The 21,942-nt window shown below is 47.5% G+C and overlaps 1 protein-coding gene and 1 long non-coding RNA gene across 2 annotated transcripts in view; one reads left to right on the forward strand and one right to left on the reverse strand.

The window, feature by feature from the left end:
• LOC115085829 overlaps positions 1–21,942 on the forward strand; it is a 328,161-nt gene that overhangs the window by 6,208 nt on the left and 300,011 nt on the right. The gene's annotated exons all lie outside the window — the stretch shown is intronic.
• LOC115085826 (cytochrome P450 11B, mitochondrial-like) overlaps positions 6,339–21,942 on the reverse strand; it is a gene marked incomplete at its 5' end in the record, with an annotated part of 82,375 nt that continues 66,771 nt past the window's right edge. Inside the window, 3 exon segments of the mRNA XM_029592294.1 lie at positions 6,339–7,225; positions 14,761–14,952; positions 19,492–19,570. Of these exon segments, the coding sequence (XP_029448154.1) occupies positions 7,103–7,225; positions 14,761–14,952; positions 19,492–19,570 (394 nt within the window).

The raw sequence follows: 21,942 nt of genomic DNA on the forward strand, positions 1-21,942 counted from the left end.
ATATTTTAGTTCATTTTTATGCTTATTTTATACAATTTTGTAAATTTCTATATGTTGTTTTGTTACCTGCCTAGTATTGTGGATAGCAGAGTTATACATATTTTAAATAAAATAGGTAATAAATAATGATAGCTTACAAATTACTAGTAATAGATATTAGGCATGTGCATTCGTCCTGGTTAGAGGACCCTGAAACCTGAACGTGTTTTTCCCAAAATTTCGGGAAAAATTTGTTTTCGGGTTTAGTGCACGCTAACGTAAAAATGTTAGTGCGCCCTAACGGGGAGTTCCTTGTACGTACCCGGATCAGTCCAGACTGTGGGTTGAGCCTCCTTTCCAGCAGGTGGAGACAGACTAAAACTGAAAGGATATCCTATATGAGGACAGAGCCTACCCTGCTGCATCCCTTCAGTATAACCATTGTCAAAGAAGAAAACAACAAAACTAGAATAGGTGTGAAAATAACAATCAAACTAATTTAGAGGACTTTTGTGCATTTTGTGGATGGAATAATAATTTGCGGTTTACGCACTCCCTCTCTTATTGGCTTTTTGTACAATCTCTTTTGGAGATCCTCGTTCTAGAAACCTATTTTTCATCTCTAAGGCCATATCTTACATTCTGCAGTTGTAGAACATAACTTTCTTAATTTCAGAAATTGACCCATAGGTAAGTTCTGCTGTAATTTTTGCGGATGATGACTATCACAATATAATATTGTATTACGATCTGTTGGTTGATGAAAGACTGTAAAACGAAACGCTGAGTTTACATAACTGATCAAAATATCTAAAAAGCTCACTTGAAGCAAACTCGCAGTGTAAGCAAACTGTAAATGCTCATCCCGATCATTTAACCATGACATAAATTCCTATAAAGATTCTACATTTCCTGACCACGGGACTATGATGTTATCTATAGATCTTTTCTAAACAAGGATAATGACAACATCTGCTCCTGAAAAACATCCACATAAAGATTAGAAGTGCTCATTGCCACTACTTTTATTTGCTGATAAAAGTGATCATCAAAAGGAAAGACATTTTTTCATTGCAGTATTCATTAAGTCTCTTAGAAAGCTGGATGGAACACAAATCGGTTCATATCAGTGGTCTAGGAAGTCTTTTACCTCCAGTAAGTTGATTTTACTTGTGTAAATCAAAAGATTTTCTAACGTGCACAACAATGAAATTACCTGTTTTATCTATTAGTCCACCAGTACATCCAGTCCATCTGCAGGTCATCAAGACCCTCCTGACTCTTCAGTTTAAATTCATCACGGTTTAATGCTAGAGCTGTAGATTTACTTAACGTTTTCTCTCCAGTCATTATGTGAAATTTGATCTCACTATACCAATTGGCCCACACCACTGTTACCTCCTGCACCAAATTCTGTGTTCCACTAAGAATTAGATCTAAAATGGATCCCCTTCTCAACTGTTCCCGGACCACCTGTTCCATGAAACAGTCATTTATTTCATCTAGAAATTTCACCTCCCTAGCATATCCTCATGTTACATTTACCCAGACAATATTAGGGTAATTGAACTCTCCCATTATTACTGCACTATATTGGCCAGGTGGCTGATAGTATACCCCCCCATCACTATACTCTTCCCCCATCACACATGGAATTTCCACCCATATAGATTCTACTGAGCATTTAGTCTCCTGCAGGATCTTTATCTGTTGGACTCTATATCCTCCCGGACATAAAGCGCCTCCCCCCCCCCCCCCCCCCCCACACACACATTCATCCTCTCTATCATTGCTGTATAATTTGTACCCTGATATAGCACTGTCCCATTGGTTATCCTTCTTCCACCAGGTCTCTGAGATGCCGGTTATATCTACATGTTCATCCAGTGCTATAAACTCTCTCTCCCATCTTACCTTTTAGACTTCTGGCATTAGCTCTTTTTTTGCTTGTATTATCAATCTGCTTATCAGTTAACAGGAGTACTGTGGAATCTTTTAACTCAGGTGGTACTTAAAGGCATAAGAAAATGCCATACTGGGTCAGACCAAGGGTCCATCAAGCCCAACATCCTGTTTCAAACAGTGGCCAATCCAGGCCATAAGAACCTGGCAAGTACCCAAAAACTAAGTCTATTCCGTGTTACCCTTGCTAGTAATAGCAGTGGCTAATTTCTAAGTCAACTTAATTAATAGCAGGTAATGGACTTCTCCTCCAAGAACTTATCCAATCCTTTTTTAAACACAGCTATACTAACTGCACTAACCACATCCTCTGGCAACAAATTCCAGAGCTTAATTGTGCGATGAGTGAAAAAGAACTTTCTCCGATTAGTTTTAAATGTGCCCCATGCTAACTTCATGGAGTGCCCCCTAGTCTTTCTATTATCTGAAAGTGTAAATAACCGATTCACATCTACCCGTTCAGGACCTCTCATGATTTTAAACATATGGGCTCCTTTTGCTTTTTTTTGGAACCTCTGTATTGGCTTGGCCTAATTCCTCTTATTTTAGGATCCTTTGAAGATACCTCCCTCCGAGGTATCTGCTGAGTGACTGTTGGCTTTCCCCTTTGTTCTAGTTTAAAAGCTGCTCTATCTCCTTTTTAAAGGTTTGCGCCAGCAGTCTGGTTCCACCCTGGTTAAGGTGGAGCCCATCCCTTCGGAAGAGACTCCCCCTTCCCCAAAAGGTTCCCCAGTTCCTTACAAAACTGAATCCCTCTTCCTTGCACCATCGTCTCATCCACGCATTGAGACTCCAGAGCTCTGCCTGCCTCTGGGGACCTGCACGTGGAACAGGGAGCATTTCAGAGAAAGCTACCCTGGAGGTTCTGGATTTAATCTTTCTACCTAAGAGCCTAAATTTGGCTTCCAGAACCTCCCTCCCACATTTTCCTATGTCGTTGGTGCCCACATGTACCACGACAGCCGGCTCCTCCCCAGCACTGTCTAAAATCCTATCTAGGTGACACGTGAGGTCCGCCACCTTCGCACCAGGCAAGTTACCAGGCGATCCTCACGCCCACCCGCCACCCAGCTATCTACATTCCTAATAATAATACTTGTGAACCATTGTGATCTTTACATGGAACCATGGTGTATAAAATGTCTAAAATAAATAATCTAATCAACTTTGATGGTCGACCTTCCCTTTCCCTCCTGGGCACTAGTTCTTAGAGCCTCATCTAACTTCCTTTCGACTGGAGGTACAGGTTTCAGATTATGGTTGGCTTCACGTGATGCAGAACATGGCTGCCAGAGTTATCTTTGGTTTACCCCGTAGATGTAGCGCAGCTCCTTTAGTATGTAGACTGCACTGGTTGCCTTTGAAGGAGGGAATTTAGGATCATGGTGTTGCTTTCTGAGGGACAGATGCACATCAGTTATGTTAGTTGCATGGTATGTCCCTGGATGGATTCCTCATTCCCCTCAGGATGCTCTGATGCAAGTCCCGAGGAAAGCTGAGAAGAGCAAGGTTTGCTTGGTAAACGAGCTTTTTCTGTGGAACTCATGCCCTCTGAATGTCCGGGTAGAATTTAATTACCTGACATTCAGAAAAACAGCAACAACCTGGAGGAGGAGGCTGAATGCTCTCATTGTGTTCTCCTGGAGGTGTGGGGGATTGTTAGCACTGGGTTAAATTTAATTTTGTTTGAATTTGTTATTTACATTTGTTGGGATCTATTTCATGTTTGGGTACTTGTAGCCTGGATTGGCCACTGTTGGAAACAGGATGCTGGGCTTGATGGACCCTCTGGCTCAGTATGGCAAGTTCTTATGTACCACCCTGGGCGTTATATGAGTACTGAGTGAAATTAATTAATCAAGATGAGGTCTCTACTCTTCAAAAGGCTGCTCAGTCTGGTTTTAATCTGTGATCTCCAGTCCACCACCTTGGGGACCCACCCCCAGCATGCTCTGTTTATTTATACCGGAAGCTCTGCCAGAATCCAAATACAGCACATCCGGTGAATTGGCTTCGTCTGCCACAGTCTCTGCTAAACAAAACAAAACGAAGCAGGCTGCCTTGGATCGTGCGACCCACTGAATTCAAAATGCTTCCCTATCCTCTTCCCCACCTCCTGAGATCACTCAGGGGAGTGGCCTTCACCTTGCAGGATGCATCCTGTCCAGCCCCGTAGCTTTCTCCACTTTCAGTGTTTCTTTCCTGCAAACGCTGTGGCTCCTACCACACTACTCTATGTTTTCTTGCCCATCGGCGATCCTTCTTCATCAGGGGAGACTTGGGGGCGCATAGATGCGGTCTCTGAGCTCCCTCTTAACCATCACCCTCCCACCGAACATCCCACCCCCCTGAAACTCCCATGGCCACTGGGAGCACGGTAAAATCTTAACGCTGCCAGTGGCATCACACAAGGCTTTTTGGCGTTTCCACAGTATAGTTCAACCCTAGTATAACTAGCTTGGGAAATATTCCACAATCGGGAAGCCCTGATCCTCAGATGATGTCGGGTGAGAGAGCCTGAAACTTCAGTGATTACATTTGCTCACACCTAAACACTAAAAGTTGTCTTGAGAGGAACAAAGGAAAGGCCAGGATGCAAGGCAGGTGCTAGGAGCAGAGGTAAATGCTGACATGAATTACAGATAGGCCCACCTCCGTAGACCAGCAGACATTCATTCATTTTCATTCACACAGACCCCTCCTCGCTCGCTCTCTCCCTCTGCTGTTTTGCCTGACTTTTTACACACCTCCAGAGCTCCTCTGTAAGACCCAGACTCATACGATGCTCATTTTCTTAGAGGAAATGTATCTTATTCCACTCCATCCCCTTTCCTCTGGGAAGTGAACCTGGCCTGTGTTCTGAGATCCCTCTCTCATACCTGAGCCAGTGGATCCAGAAGCGCAGGATTCCTCATCTGACATTATTACGGCCCTGCTGGTGCCTCCTGGAAACCCCCTGAGACCATGCAAACTTTCAGCACAACCACCACCAGAGCAAAGAAGCTGTGCCATGGCCCTTTTTAATTCCGTTTGTGGCAGCGTTGTGCCTTACATATTTAGAAATATGCAATAATGTTTGAAAAAGCAGTGTCCCTGGGTGTGGCATCTCCCCCTCCCTCTCCACCGTGGCAGCAGCCCCATGGCCTCCATCTGTAAGTCCTATTGCAGTTGTATGAGCTAAAATGTTAACACCTAATCCAGTGCAGTAACAAATGTATGCCAAGTTGCAGCCACTAAATCCTCAGTTCCTTCATTTACATGGATCTTCATAGCTTTAGCATATATGAACTAATGGCCCTGCAGCCTGCTTTAGCGTCCACACTAAGGGTTCGGTTTACAATCGGTTTAATTGCCTAAGTGGATGATTTACTAATGTGTGGTATAGTTCCCACATGGATCTACCGAACTGCAATACTCAGCAGCACCACAGTTAAATAAATCCTGCAGTAATTTTCCAGTTAATGCCAATCAAATATTGTGACTTGAAACCGTAAAGCAAGCCATGTAATTTGACTTGCATCGTAATGAGCTGCTTGGTATTGTGCATTCACATTTCACTGTTCATCGGACAGTATCCCCCCTCAGTCAGTTGGGAACCTCAATCATCTCCTTTCAAAATGAGCCAAGCATGAGCTCCTGGATTTAGAGAACTTAAAAAAAATAGGAAGCCATGAGGCATAATTATGGTAGGAAAAAGAAATCAGCCACGTGCCACAGATTTTAAGCACTAGGAACTTAACATGCGCATTCAAACCGAGGCAAATGATATGCAGGCCGAAACAAGGAATTGTGAACTCAAAATTTGGACCCTAAACTAAGCTGAAAATTCTCCAAAATTCAGGGGCATAAAACTTGTGCACCTAACTGACGAAGTAAGCTTTCTCTCACAAATCAGCTTTCAATCATTGGTGCATAAGCCCCTTATTGTCAGACTTTACCCCTCACTCCCCACAGCTAAGGATCCTCTGTGCTTATCCCAGGCTTTACCCCTCACTCCCTCACAGCTAAGGATCCTCTGTGCTTATCCCAGGCTTTACCCCTCACTCCCTCACAGCTAAGGATCCTCTGTGCTTATCCCGGGCTTTACCCCTCACTCCCCCACAGCTAAGGATCCTCTGTGCTTATCCCAGGCTTTACCCCTCACTCCCTCACAGCTAAGGATCCTCTGTGCTTATCCCAGGCTTTACCCCTCACAGCTAAGGATCCTCTGTGCTTATCCCAGGCTTTACCTCTCACTCCCCCACAGCTAAGGATCCTCTGTGCTTATCCCAGGATTTACCTCTCACTCCCTCACAGCTAAGGATCCTCCGTGCTTATCCCAGGCTTTACCTCTCACTCCCTCACAGCTAAAGATCCTCTGTGCTTATCCCGGGCTTTACCTCTCACTCCCTCACAGCTAAGGATCCTCTGTGCTTATCCCGGGCTTTACCCCTCACTCCCTCACAGCTAAGGATCCTCTGTGCTTATCCCAGGCTTTACCTCTCACTCCCTCACAGCTAAGGATCCTCTGTGCCTATCCTAGACTGCAGTTCTTAATATATTAGTAATTCAGTAGGGATATTCAGATATCCATTTCTTTTCTTAGCTCGAGAGACAGGACCACTGTTCTGATATTTTTTCTAAAAAAAAGATGCCATGTCAGGGACAGCTGCAGCTCCACCTTCCATTCCAGTTGCAACAGGGAGAAGGAAGCAAGTTTATAAAGGTTGCAGGTCAGCGACCTGGCAGATATCACCAGTGCTAGCATCCTCAATGAATGGGCCAGAAGGTGAGCAGAGAAATACAGCAGATATCTTCTGTCTGCGGTGGCTGGGAGATTCTGGGCCACTGACTTCGGTGAAGGGGCCAGAAGGTGAGCAGAGAGATACAGCAGATATCTTCTGTCTGCGGTGGCTGGGAGATTCTGGGCCACTGACTTTGGTGAAGGGGCCAGAAGGTGAGCAGAGAGATACAGCAGATATCTTCTGTCTGTGGTGGCTGGGAGATTCTGGGCCACTGACTTTGGTGAAGGGGCCAGAAGGTGAGCAGAGAGATACAGCAGAGATCTTCTGTCTGCGCTGGCTGGGAGATTCTGGGCCACTGACTTTGGTGAAGGGGCCAGAAGGTGAGCAGAGAGATACAGCAGATATCTTCTGTCTGCGCTGGCTGGGGAGGGCCAGGTCTACTGTCCTTGGTGAATGGGTCGAAAGGTGAGCAGGGGAGGCTTCTCAGGCATCAGAATAAACCCAAATACGGTGTTAATGTCAGCCTTGGAAACTGTGTCAATCTTGAAGTTCCTCAGGACCTGGAAGAAGAAACGAGAGAGATAAAATGAACTCTTGCAGTCTCCCGCGCCTCATGCCCTTAGCTGAGACGAATCTTCACCCGATTGCAGAGCACTGCCCCGGCTCTCTCTCCCTTCCCCCTAAAGCTGCTTTCTTCTGTGGAAGGGCGGGATATAAAAATGAACAAATAAATAAATAAATATTGATTTTTATTAATTTATTTATTTTTATATACCGTCATCGGTTCAGCCATCATAACAGTTTACAAAGTCAAACAAAAACAGATAAATTATATATAGTTACAAAAAAGTAACAAGGGGGGGGGGGGAATGGAAGGAAGGAGAAGATGGTGGGGTGAAAAAGGGAGGAAAAGGGAAGTAATAGTATTAATTTATCATAAAGGAGGGATTCCATCATTACTTCTTATAAGTTCCGAATTGTAATGAATATGGTTGATGCTAGTTGTAGATACTCTTTCTTTCGTGCCTGGGTTTGGTTGGTTGAGTTGATTGTAGATGGATTGATGATATAGACGATCATTAATGTAGACTGTATGAAAAAGGAAAGTTTTTATATCTTTCTTGAACTTTTTGATATTGGTTTGAGTTCTCAAATAAAGTGGTAGAGAGTTCCATTTTTTTGGACAAACAATGGAGAAAGCTCTGTTTCTAGTGGATGATAGACGAGCATCTTTGATGGGAGGAATATTTAGACAAGAAGTGTTATTAGATCGAAGATTTTTTTGGGTAATTTGTGGAGTGACCTTTAAACCAGTATGTTTATGGTGATCAGCATTCACTAATTTGTGAATGATGGTCAGGATCTTATAATCAATTCGAGATTTAATAGGAAGCCAGTGAAGCGACACTAGTATTGGGGTGATGTGATCATATTTTTTTGTTCCAGCTAAAATTCTAGCTGCTGCATTCTGAAGAATCTGCAGAGGTTTGATGCTTATGAATGGAAGACCAATCAGAAGGGAATTACAATAGTCTATTGTTGAGAAAATTAAGAGTTGTAAGACAGTTCTGAAATCCAATGAATTTAGGAAAGGTTTTAAATGTCTGAGAACTAGGAGCTTGTGATATCCTTCTTTGATTTTAGTAGTTATGTGCATATTGTAGGAAAGGTTTTTATCCATGTACTTTGACTCGGCTATTTATGTACTTATCTTTTGTATATAGTTTTGATGATATGTATATAGTGATTTTGCTGTTCTCAATTTTATGTAAGGGCCCTGCCCAAAAGTTAACCTGTTTGCAATGTTATATGTAAGGGTTCTGCCCAATGGTTCCTGTTTAACTGTAAACCGATACGATGTGTGAACGGCTATTGGTATAAAAAAGACATTAAATAAATAAATAAATGATAACTCCAAAGTTTCTGGTGTGATTGACAGGGGATATAAAATTGATTTGATTGTTAGCAATGAATTGAGGTGGTGGAATTAAGTTGGATTTTTTGTTCATGATAATTATTTCTGTTTTATCAATATTGATTATTAGTTTTAAATTTGATAGGAGTTGTTTTATTGAGTCAAGTATCATGGAGGTATCTTTGTATGTTTCAGACAATAAAACTGGAACCTCAGTCTGTGACATCTTACTCTAAGAATCCCTCTGCTTCCTTGACTTTCTGAGGTTTTTGAATGTCTTTTTTTATCATGTTCACCTTGCCCATTTTTGCAGTCATAGAAATGTAGGTCCGTACGTGTTTTGGTGCAGGCCGTACACGACTTTGGTTCTATCCTTTTGGAGGAATGCTCTCTAGCAGCCAACATTAGGTGAGGTCTCATCCGTGACCTGACACATTATCACCTTTTTTTATTTAATTACTTATTCACACTTCTTATTTGCCACTCCCTGAAGGCCCAAGGTGAAAAATAGACAAAACCAATAATGACATCAGACCTCAAGTTCAGATAAAGTAGTTTGGCTGCTGTATTTTGTGCACTGACGTAGGCTGAATAAAATTAATAAATGAAAACAAAAACATTAGTGGACTAACTTTCAAGATCTAATGCTTTTCTTCTTCAGGTCAGAATTTGAAGGATCAAAAGGTGACATTACCAGGAAATACAGAGTGATGTGACTGCCATGAGTGAATAAATGCTTTTTATGATTCACTTATGACTGCCATATCTCTTTGCTCCTCTTAATATTCAACCAGCGAGAGACATAATCTGAAATAAGCAGGATTTTACATTTCCTGACATCCTCTCCTGGGCTCTCTTTAAGGTGTCCACCTTAAAGAGAGCCCTCTTTAACAGAAGCAGTCATGCTGAAAACCTTCTTATGATGCTCTTAGCATTATTGATAGAATATAAGGAATTCATTCATCACACAAATATTTTGGGCCAAAGATAAAATTTTAAGTAACGGAAAGGTGGAAAGAAGGCACAACGATTACCAGCATGGTTAAAAGGGGAGGTGAAAGAAGCTATTTTAGCCAAAAGATCTTCATTCAAAAATTGGAAGAAGGATCCAACAGAAGAAATTAGGATAAAGCATAAATGTTGACAAGTTAAATGTAAGACATTGATAAGACAGGCTAAGAGAGAATTTGAAAAGAAGTTGGCTGTAGAGGCAAAAACTCACAGTAAAAACTTTTTAAAATATATCTGAAGCAGAAAGCCTGTGAGGGAGTCAGTTGGACCGTTAGACGATCGAGGGGTTAAAGGGGCACTTAGAGAAGATAAGGCCATCATGGAAAGATTAAATGATTTCTTTGCTTTGGTGTTTACTGAAGAGGATGTTGGGGAGGTACCTGTACTAGATAAGGTTTTCATGGGTAATGATTCAGATGGACTGAATCAAATCACGGTGAACCTAGAAGATGTGGTAGACCTGATTGACAAACTGAAGAGTAGTAAATCACCTGGACCGGATGGTATACACCCCAGAGTTCTGAAGGAACTAAAATATGAAATTAAAGACCTATTAGAAAAAATTTTAACCTGTCATTAAAATCATCCATTGTACCTGAAGACTGGAGGGTGGCTAATGTAACCCCAATATTTAAAAAGGGCTCCAGGGGCGATCCGGGAAACTACAGACCAGTGAGCCTGACTTCAGTGCCAGGAAAAATAGTGGAAAGTGTTCTAAATATCAAAATCACAGAACATATAGAAAGACATGGTTTAATGGAACAAAGTCAGCATGGCTTTACCCAGGGCAAGTCTTGCCTCACAAATCTGCTTCACTTTTTTGAAGGAGTTAATAAACATGTGGATAAAGGTGAACCGGTAGATATAGTATACTTGGATTTTCAGAAGGCGTTTGACAAAGTTCCTCATGAGAGGCTTCTAGGAAAAGTAAAAATTCATGGGATAGGTGGCGATGTCCTTTCGTGGATTACAAACTGGCTAAAAGACAAGAAACAAGGAGTAGGATTAAATGGACAATTTTCTCAGTGGAAGGGAGTGGACAGTGGAGTGCCTCAGGGATCTGTATTGGGACCCTTACTTTTCAATCTACCTTGTAAATGGGCTCTGACCGACGGCCCGCAAATGCACAGTAGCGAGCACATTGGTCAGAGTGGAGCTACAATATGGCGCTGGGAGGAAATGCAGCGGCGGGGAGGAGCGGCTGAGGCATGCGCGAGGGAGGGATCCTCGGACACCTCCCTTCTTCGTGTCTGTGCCGTCCAGCAAGAGCGGGGCCTCACTGAAGATAACAAGAGGGAGAGGGAAGGGGTTGTGGATGAGGAGAGAGGGGAAGAAAAGGGAAGATGAGAGGGGATGGAAGGAAAAGGGATGTGAGTGAGTAAATGGGAAAGGTATGAAGTTGTGGAGAAGAGAAAAAGACGGAGTGGAGGAGGGAAAGGGAAGGGTTTGTGGATGAGCTGGGAGGGGAATAAAGTGAGGGATGGGATTGAGAGAGGGTGGGGAGTGACAGGAAAGGGGAGGGAGGTGAGAGTGAGGGAAGGGAGTTTCAGTGAGAGGGGAGGGAGGCAGTGGGAGAAAGAGGGTAAGACTGAGGGAAGGGAGTTTGAGTGGGGGCAGGGGAGGGAAGGGGGGGTGAGTGACCGAGGGGGAGGAGGATGAGTGACTGAGGTGAGGGAGAAGTGTAGAAGGGTGCAGCGTCTGAAAACGGACCGAAAACACTTTTTTTTAATGTAGCCCGTTTTTATGGGCTTAATGGCTTGTATATTTATAAATGATCTGGAAAGGAATATGACGAGTGAGGTTATCAAATTTGCAGATGATACAAAATTGTTCAGAGTAGTTAAATCACAAGCAGATTGTGATACATTGCAGGAAGACCTTGTGAGACTGGAAAATTGGGCATCCAAATGGCAGATGAAATTTAATGTGGATAAGTGCAAGGTGTTGCATATAAGGAAAAATAACCCATGCTGTAGTTACATGATGTTAGGTTACGTTTTAGGAGCTACCACCCAAGAAAGAGATCTAGGTGTCATAGTGGATAACACATTGAAATCGTCGGTTCAGTGTGCTGCAGCAGTCAAAAAAGCAAACAGAATGTTGGGAATTATTAGGAAGGGAATGGTGAATAAAACAGAAAATGTCATAATGCCTCTGTATCACTCCATGGTGAGACCACACCTTGAATACTGTGTACAGTTCTGGTCGCCGCATCATGAGAGGTCTTGAACGAGTAGATGTGAATCGGTTATTTACACTTTCGAATAATAGAAGGACTAGGGGGCATTTCATGAAGTTAGCAAGTAGCACATTTAAGACTAATCAGAGAAATTATTTTTCACTCCACGCACAATAAAGCTCTGGAATTTGTTGCCAGAGGATGTGGTTCGTGCAGTTAGTATAGCTGGGCTCAAAAAAGGTTTGGATAAGTTCTTGGAGGAGAAGTCCATTAATGGCTATTAATCAATTATACTTAGGGAATAGCCACTGCTATTAATTGCATCAGTAGCATGGGATCTTCTTAGTGTTTGGGTAATTTCCAGGTTCTTGTGGCCCAGTTTGGCCTCTGAAGGAAACAGGATGCTGGGCTTGATGGACCCTTGGTCTGACCTAGCATGGCAATTTCTTATGTTCGTACTCGTTCAAGACCTCTCATGATTTTAAACATCTCTATCATATCCCCCCTCAGCCGTCTCTTCTCCAAGCTGAACAGCCCTAACCTCTTTAGTTTTTCCTCATAGGGAAGCTGTTCCATCTCCTTTATCATTTTGGTTGTCCTTCTCTGTACCTTTTCCATCGCAATTATATCTTTTTTGAGATGCGGCGACCAGAATTGTACACAGTATTCAAGGTGCGGTCTCACCATGGAGCGATACAGAGGCATTATGACATTTTCCGTTTTATTCACCATTCCCTTCCTAATAATTCCTAACATTTTGCTTTTTGACTGCCGCAGCACACTGAACCGACGATTTCAATGTGTTATCCACTATGATGCCTAGATCTTTTTCCTGGGTGGTAGCTCCTAATATGGAACCTAACATCGTGTAACTACAGCAAGGGTTATTTTTCCCTATATGCATCACCTTGCACTTATCCACATTAAATTTCATCTGCCATTTGGATTCCCTGTCTTCCAGTCTTGCAAGGTCCTCTTGTAATGTATCACAATCCCTTGTGATTTAACTACTCTGAATAATTTTGTATCATCCGCAAATTTGATCACTTCACTCGTCGTATTCCTTTCCAGATCATTTATAAATATATTGAAAAGCACAGGTCCAAGTACAGATCCCTGAGGCACTCCACTGTTTACCCTTTTCCACTGAGAAAATTCACCACTTAATCCTACTCTCTGTTTCCTGTCTTTTAACCAGTTTGTAATCCACGAAAGGACATCGTCTCCTATCCCATGACTTTTTAGTTTTCTTAGAAGCCTCTCATGAGGGACTTTGTCAAACATCTTCTGAAAATCCAACTAAAAAACATGCAGAAAATATTAAAATTGAAATTGTAAATACAGAGCAAATAAGATAATGCAACAATGAATGTCATTGATAAAAATAGAACAATAACATTTTTTTAGACAGCCATAGGCATCAAATGAACCTCTAACTAGGCCACCCTTCATCAGCTACTGCCAATCATATTTAAACCGTCCCATTGGCTCTGTAATTATTTCGCGCTGATGATTAACGCCTTGATCAACGATGCAGTCACTGAACCAGCCATAAATAGCTTATTCTTCTGTATCTCAGCATCCTTCTGACCCTAGTGTCACATTATTCAGAAAACCTTTATCTTATGGTTTTCTCACCAGAGGGACTGCAGGTTTGTGATGCAAATATGTTGCTACACATTCAGTCAATCATGCCCACATTTGTTTTTTGCTTGGAACTGTGTAGATTCATTGGGGCCAATATTCAGCTGTGGAGCGGCTAGTTAAGTTAGCCGGATCTAGCTATTCTGCCAACTTAATGGGAACATTCAGTGGCCGTGCTGCTGAATATCCCAGGCTATCTTAACGTTAGCCGGATAAGTATATCTGGCCAACTTTAGGACAGCCCTACGGCATGACCAGAGTTAGCCACGTAACTTATGCGGCTAACTCTGCTCTGCCCGGAAATGCCTCCCGCTCGCCCTCGGAATGCCCCCAATTTATGTTGCTAAATTCTAGCAATAATAACTTGACTCAGACCTTAACTCAGTACCAACAAACAATGCTACAATAATATATAATACATTAGGTTTCAGAAATTTTTCAATAATGAAAGACAGTTCCGATTTACAGCTCTAAAGAATATTATAGGTGGTTAAGTGACTCTCATACCATCCCGCAAACTTTTTGGCATTTCTGCTCTCAAGTCGCATCAGGGATCATCTTTAATCATTGGTCACTGCTTAACCTGTATTTTTTGTTTTTCTGTTGGTCTCCCGGACCGCGATGAAGTAACATTCACGTTCGCGGGGCAAAATCTAAACGTTACCGAAGACGCTCTGGCATATATACACAGTCAGAGGAGTTCCTGAAGCAGCACAGGACGCGAAACGTGCACGTCGAACTATACTCTGCACTGCACTCTGAATTACCTGGAAGGGTTGCACCCTCCATGAAGTGAGATCCCTGAAAGGGAAGTATTTTTGCCTCAAATATTTTATTTAAAAGAAAAATTCAAACAAAAAACCAAAAAATACAGGTTAAGCAGTGACCAATGATTAAAGATGATCCCTGATGCGACTTGAGAGCAGAAATGCCAAAAAGTTTGCGGGATGGTATGAGAGTCACTTAACCACCTATAATATTCTTTAGAGCTGTAAATTGGAACTGTCTTTCATTATTGCTAAATTCTAGGTACATAAGTTATTGTGCGGCTAGAATTTAGTCGCATATGGCTCTGAATATAGCTGGCTAGCCATTTAGACGGATAACTGTAATGTTTTTTGAATATTGACCTCGTTGGTTCTATTCTAGAGGTGCAGCTCTCCTGTAGTAAATAATTATTCCGTTGGGATTATGATAAATCTCTCCATCGTAAGACTTTACAGAAAATCCCAGGTTCAATCTATTGCAAGGGGCTCCTCAGGTCTGGAGATAAATCTCTAGTTCCCTCTATCTTCTCGCTGTGGGAGTGGTCTTTGCTTCTATGCCCTGCAATGGCAGACACTTACGTGAATGAGAAAGAGCATCATCTCCACCTCAGCAATGCGACGGCCAATGCACTGCCGCGAGCCAAAGCCGAAGGCCAAGGCCTTAAAACTGTTGTCGTCCTTCTTCAACCAACGCTCCGGGTCATAGCGATCAGGCCTCTTGAAGACCTCAGGACTCCGCCCCATGGGGTACAGGCCCACCTGCACCAGAGTCTGAGGAGAGGAGAGGCATCCGTCATTCATCCTCCCCATCACGGGAGCTTAATAAAAATGCACGCCTTAGAGAAGAATTCTGAGAGAATCTCAAATGAAAAAGAGGATACACAACGATAGCAGAAGACCGGGCCAAAAGGAAAATGCAATTTGCAGTCACGTACTTGACTGCTCTTCTGGCAAATTAGATAATCTAGCACTAGAAGGAATGAGAGAGAGAAAGAAGAAAAGCAGAGACATCTAAAACTGGCCAAAATCTGGAAACATAAGGAGCACCACAGACGCCAGCATTCATATCAAAGACAGCATTTGATGGTGATAAAATAAATCTCTGCTTAAACATCTTTCTCCAGTGTAAATAACCCCAGCCTTGAGACTTATTCAGCGCAAGTAAACCCCAGTGCCTCGTGTGGTAGAGCAGTGGCCCTTCTAACAGGTGCCTGACACCAGGAGACGTGGCTCGAATATTTGAACGTAAATAAATAAATATATACATGTTTCACAGTGGTAGGATTACTTCCTTACTCTTTACGTCCTACCCCTTCCCTCCCCAAGTCAACATGTGCCCAATTCAGGCTGAGGCTGCTGAATTTTCAAACTCTCTCCTAGTTTAACAGCTAATATACTTTGGGGTTAGTGAATATAGAGAGGCAGTATCTGAGCTCTAAGCCCCTCTTGTGTCCTGGTATGGCAGTGAGGGGCAGTATCCGGGGTCTGAGCCCCTCTTGTGTCCTGGTATGGCAGTGAGGGGCAGTATCCGGGGTCTGAGCCCCTCTTCTGTCCTGGTATGGCAGGGAGGGGACAGTATCCGGGGTCTGAGCCCCTCTTGTGTCCTGGTATGGCAGGGAGGGACAGTATCCGGGGTCTGAGCCCCTCTTCTGTCCTGGTATGGCAGTGAGGGACAGTATCCGGGGTCTGAGCCCCTCTTGTGTCCTGCCATGGCAGGGAGAGACAGTATCCGGGGTCTGAGCCCCTCTCGTGTCCTGGTATGGCAGGGAGGGACAGTATCCGGGGTCTGAGCCCCTCTTGTGTCCTGCCATGGCAGTGAGGGGCAGTATGCGGGGTCTGAGCCCCTCTCGTGTCCTGCCATGGCAGGGAGGGACAGTATCCGGGGTCTGAGCCCCTCTTGTGTCCTGCCATGGCAGTGAGGGACAGTATCCGGGGTCTGAGCCCCTCTCGTGTCCTGGTACGGCAGTGAGGGACAGTATCTGGGGTCTGAGCCCCTCTCGTGTCCTGGTATGGCAGGGAGGGACAGTATCCGGGGTCTGAGCCCCTCTTGTGTCCTGGTATGGCAGGGAGGGGCAGTATCCGGGGTCTGAGCCCCTCTTGTGTCCTGGTATGGCAGGGAGGGGCAGTATCCGGGGTCTGAGCCCCTCTTGTGTCCTGGTATGGCAGGGAGGGGCAGTATCCGGGGTCTGAGCCCCTCTTGTGTCCTGGTATGGCAGTGAGGGACAGTATCCGGGGTCTGAGCCCCTCTTGTGTCCTGGTACGGCAGGGAGGGACAGTATCCGGGGTCTGAGCCCCTCTTGTGTCCTGGTATGGCAGGGAGGGGCAGTATCTGAGCTCTAAGCCCCTCTTGTGTCCTGGTATGGCAGGGAGGGGCAGTATCCGGGGTCGGAGCCCCTCTTGTGTCCTGCTATGGCAGTGAGGGACAGTATCTGGGGTCTGAGCCCTTCTTGTGTCCTGGTATGGCAGTGAGGGACAGTATCCGGTGTCTGAGCCCGTCTTGTGTCCTGCCATGGCAGTGAGGGACAGTATCTGGGGTCTGAGCCCCTCTTGTGTCCTGCCATGGCAGGGAGGGACAGTATCCGGGGTCTGAGCCCCTCTTGTGTCCTGCCATGGCAGGGAGGGACAGTATCCGGGGTCTGAGCCCCTCTTGTGTCCTGGTACGGCAGGGAGGGGCAGCTTCCGGGGTCTGAGCCCTTCTTGTGTCCTGGAATGGCAGGGAGGGGCAGTATCTGGGGTCTGAGCCCCTCTTGTGTCCTGGTACGGCAGGGAGGGGCAGTATCCGGGGTCTGAGCCCCTCTTGTGTGCTGGTATGGCAGGGAGGGGCAGTATCCGGGGTCTGAGCCCCTCTTGTGTCCTGATATGGCAGGGAGGGACAGTATCCGGGGTCTGAGCCCCTCTTGTGTCCTGGTATGGCAGGGAGGGACAGTATCCGGGGTCTGAGCTCCTCTTGTGTCCTGGTATGGCAGTGAGGGGCAGTATCCGGGGTCTGAGCCCCTCTTGTGTCCTGCCATGGCAGGGAGGGACAGTATCCGGGGTCTGAGCTCCTCTTGTGTCCTGGTATGGCAGTGAGGGGCAGTATCCGGGGTCTGAGCCCCTCTTGTGTCCTGCCATGGCAGGGAGGGACAGTATCCGGGGTCTGAGCCCCTCTTGTGTCCTGCCATGGCAGGGAGGGACAGTATCCGGGGTCTGAGCCCCTCTTGTGTCCTGGTATGGCAGGGAGGGACAGTATCCGGGGTCTGAGCCCCTCTTGTGTCCTGGTATGGCAGGGAGGGGCAGTATCCGGGGTCTGAGCTCCTCTTGTGTCCTGATATGGCAGGGAGGGGCAGTATCCGGGGTCTGAGCCCCTCTTGTGTCCTGGTATGGCAGGGAGGGACAGTATCCGGGGTCTGAGCCCCTCTTGTGTCCTGGTATGGCAGGGAGGGACAGTATCCGGGGTCTGAGCCCCTCTTGTGTCCTGCCATGGCAGTGAGGGACAGTATCTGGGGTCTGAGCCCCTCTTGTGTCCTGGTATGGCAGGGAGGGGCAGTATCTGGGGTCTGAGCCCCTCTTGTGTCCTGGTATGGCAGGGAGGGGCAGTATCCGGGGTCTGAGCCCCTCTTGTGTCCTGGTATGGCAGGGAGGGACAGTATCCGGGGTCTGAGCCCCTCTTGTGTCCTGGTATGGCAGTGAGGGGCAGTATACGGGGTCTGAGCACCTCTTGTGTCCTGGTATGGCAGGGAGGGACAGTATCCGGGGTCTGAGCCCCTCTTGTGTCCTGGTATGGCAGTGAGGGACAGTATCTGGGGTCTGAGCCCCTCTCGTGTCCTGGTATGGCAGGGAGGGACAGTATCCGGGGTCTGAGCCCCTCTCGTGTCCTGGTATGGCAGGGAGGGACAGTATCCGGGGTCTGAGCCCCTCTCGTGTCCTGGTATGGCAGGGAGGGACAGTATCTGGGGTCTGAGCCCCTCTCGTGTCCTGGTATGGCAGGGAGGGACAGTATCCGGGGTCTGAGCCCCTCTCGTGTCCTGGTATGGCAGTGAGGGGCAGTATCTGGGGTCTGAGCCCCTCTTGTGTCCTGCCATGGCAGTGAGGGGCAGTATCCGGGGTCTGAGCCCCTCTTGTGTCCTGCCATGGCAGGCAGGGGCAGTATCCGGGGTCTGAGCCCCTCTTGTGTCCTGGTATGGCAGTGAGGGGCAGTATCTGGGGTCTGAGCCCCTCTTGTGTCCTGCCATGGCAGAGAGGGGCAGTATCCGGGGTCTGAGCCCCTTTTGTGTCCTGCCATGGCAGTGAGGGACAGTATCCGGGGTCTGAGCCCCTCTTGTGTCCTGGTATGGCAGGGAGGGACAGTATCCGGGGTCTGAGCCCCTCTTGTGTCCTGCCATGGCAGTGAGGGGCAGTATCCGGGGTCTGAGCTCCTCTTGTGTCCTGCCATGGCAGTGAGGGGCAGTATCCGGGGTCTGAGCCCCTCTTGTGTCCTGCCATGGCAGGGAGGGGCAGTATCCGGGGTCTGAGCCCCTCTTGTGTCCTGGTATGGCAGTGAGGGGCAGTATCTGGGGTCTGAGCCCCTCTTGTGTCCTGCCATGGCAGGGAGGGGCAGTATCCAGGGTCTGAGCCCCTTTTGTGTCCTGCCATGGCAGTGAGGGACAGTATCCGGGGTCTGAGCCCCTCTTGTGTCCTGGTATGGCAGTGAGGGGCAGTATCCGGGGTCTGAGCTCCTCTTGTGTCCTGCCATGGCAGTGAGGGGCAGTATCCGGGGTCTGAGCCCCTCTTGTGTCCTGCCATGGCAGTGAGGGGCAGTATCCGGGGTCTGAGCCCCTCTTGTGTCCTGGTATAGCAGTGAGGGGCAGTGTCTGGGGTCTGAGCCCCTCTTGTGTCCTGGTATGGCAGGGAGGGGCAGCATCTGATTTCTAAGCATTTCCATGTATTAAAATTTGTTAATCGCTTAACACTAAAAGTCCGTAGCAATATTCAGTAAAATATACATAGTTAAAAATAAAAAAACAAATTAAAACCATCAAACATTTTCACTTAAAACTAAAATACTGTCCTAAAATAGAGAAATATTTGAACAATTTTTTTTTTATAAAACGTTTCTGGATGTAGGACATTTCTTGATCTAGGACATTGCTAGAGATAGCATATGCAATAACATATTGGCTAGACTGAACAGAAAAGCTTTTAGTAATCTTCTGAATGCCTTTAGATAATCACACAAGTACATCTCTTGTCCTGCCACGGGACACAGGGGCAGTATCTGAGCTTGAGCACCACCTTAGCTTTGAATTATACTTCTATTGGTTCTTTAGAAGATGCAGAGTTGATGGTACTTACCCCGGCCGGGACATGATAATTGTGAAGGACCACATCCTTCTGCGGATACCTTGTTACCGTTATCCCCACAGGGTAGAGCCTATGAAAGAGAAGTTATACTGAGTGCTCCTAACTCTGTTTCTCTCCTGCTCTTCCCAAGAAATGGGGTGACGAAGGATTGTGGGGGCAGGTGCACCAAAAGTGAGGGGGGGGGTGAGGAAGGATAAGGAGGGCAGATGCACCAAAAGTGAGGAGGGGGGGGTGAGGAAGGATAAGAGGGGCAGTTGCACAAACAGTGAGGAGGGGGGTGAGGAAGGATAGGGGGGCAGGTGCACAAACAGCAGGGGGTGAGGAAGGAGAGTGGGGGCAGGTGCACAAATAGTGAGGAGGGGGTGAGGAAGGAGAGTGGGGGCAGGTGCACAGACAGTGAGGAGGGGGGTGAGGAAGGAGAGTGGGGGCAGGTGCACAAACAGTGAGGAAGGGGTGAGGAAGGAGAGTGGGGGCAGGTGCACAAACAGCAGGGGGGTGAGGAAGGAGAGTGGGGGCAGGTGCACAAATAGTGAGGAGGGGGTGAGGAAGGAGAGTGGGGGCAGGTGCACAAACAGTGAGGAGGGGGTGAGGAAGGAGAGTGGGGGGCAGGTGCACAAACAGTGAGGAGGGGGGTGAGGAAGGAGAGTGGGGGCAGGTGCACAAACAGTGAGGAGGAGGTGAGGAAGGAGAGTGGGGCAGGTGCACAGACAGTGAGGAGGGGGTGAGGAAGGAGAGTTGGGGCAGGTGCACAGATAGTGAGGAGGGGGTGAGGAAGGAGAGTTGGGGCAGGTGCACAGATAGTGAGGACGGGGTGAGGAAGGAGAGGGGGGGCAGTTGCACAAACAGTGAGGAGGAGGTGAGGAAGGAGAGTGGGGGCAGGTGCACAAACAATGAGGAGGGGGTGAGGAAGGAGAGTGGGGGCAGGTGCACAAACACTGAGGAGGGGGTGAGGAAGGAGAGTGGGGGCAGGTGCACAAACAGTGAGGAGGGGGTGAGGAAGGAGAGTGGGGGCAGGTGCACAAACAGTGAGGAGGAGGTGAGGAAGGAGAGTGGGGGCAGGTGCACAAACAGTGAGGAGGGAGGTGAGGAAGGAGAGTGGGGGCAGGTGCACAGACAGTGAGGAGGGGGTGAGGAAGGAGAGTGGGGGCAGGTGCACAGACAGTGAGGAGGGGGTGAGGAAGGAGAGTGGGGGCAGGTGCACAAACAATGAGGAGGGGGTGAGGAAGGAGAGTGGGGGCAGGTGCACAAACAGTGAGGAAGGAGAGTGGGGGCAGGTGCACAAACAGTGAGGAGGAGGTGAGGAAGGAGAGTGGGGGCAGGTGCACAAACAGTGAGGAGGAGGTGAGGAAGGAGAGTGGGGGCAGGTGCACAAACAGTGAGGAGGGAGGTGAGGAAGGAGAGTGGGGGCAGGTGCACAGACAGTGAGGAGGGGGTGAGGAAGGAGAGTGGGGGCAGGTGCACAGACAGTGAGGAGGGGGTGAGGAAGGAGAGTGGGGGCAGGTGCACAAACAGTGAGGAGGGGGTGAGGAAGGAGAGTGGGGGCAGGTGCACAAACAGTGAGGAAGGAGAGTGGGGGCAGGTGCACAAACAGTGAGGAGGTGGTAAGGAAGGAGAGTGGGGGCAGGTGCACAAACAGTGAGGAGGGAGGTGAGGAAGGAGAGTGGGGGCAGGTGCACAAACAATGAGGAGGGGGTGAGGAAGGAGAGTGGGGGCAGGTGCACAAACAGTGAGGAGGGAGGTGAGGAAGGAGAGTGGGGGCAGGTGCACAGATAGTGTGGAGGGGGTGAGGAAGGATAAAGGGGGCAGGTGCACAAACAGTGAGGAGGGGGTGAGGAAGGAGAGTGGGGGCAGGTGCACAGACAGTGAGGAGGGGGTGAGGAAGGAGAGTGGGGGCAGGTGCACAAACAGTGAGGAGGGAGGTGAGGAAGGAGAGTGGGGGCAGGTGCACAAACAATGAGGAGGGGGTGAGGAAGGAGAGTGGGGGCAGGTGCACAAACAGTGAGGAGGGAGGTGAGGAAGGAGAGTGGGGGCAGGTGCACAGATAGTGTGGAGGGGGTGAGGAAGGATAAAGGGGGGCAGGTGCACAAACTGAGGAGGGGGTGAGGAAGGATAAAGGGGGCAGGTGCACAAACAGTGAGGAGGGGGTGAGGAAGGAGAGTGGGGGCAGGTGCACAGACAGTGAGGAGGGGGTGAGGAAGGAGAGTGGGGGCAGGTGCACAGACAGTGAGGAGGGGGTGAGGAAGGAGAGTGGGGGCAGGTGCACAAACAATGAGGAGGGGGTGAGGAAGGAGAGTGGGGGCAGGTGCACAAACAATGAGGAGGGGGTGAGGAAGGAGAGTGGGGGCAGGTGCACAAACAGTGAGGAGGGGGTGAGGAAGGAGAGTGGGGGCAGGTGCACAAACAATGAGTAGGGGGTGAGGAAGGAGAGTGGGGGCAGGTGCA

This window comes from Rhinatrema bivittatum, chromosome 2 (genome assembly GCF_901001135.1).
Source record: "Rhinatrema bivittatum chromosome 2, aRhiBiv1.1, whole genome shotgun sequence".
NCBI classification, from domain to species: domain Eukaryota; kingdom Metazoa; phylum Chordata; class Amphibia; order Gymnophiona; family Rhinatrematidae; genus Rhinatrema; species Rhinatrema bivittatum.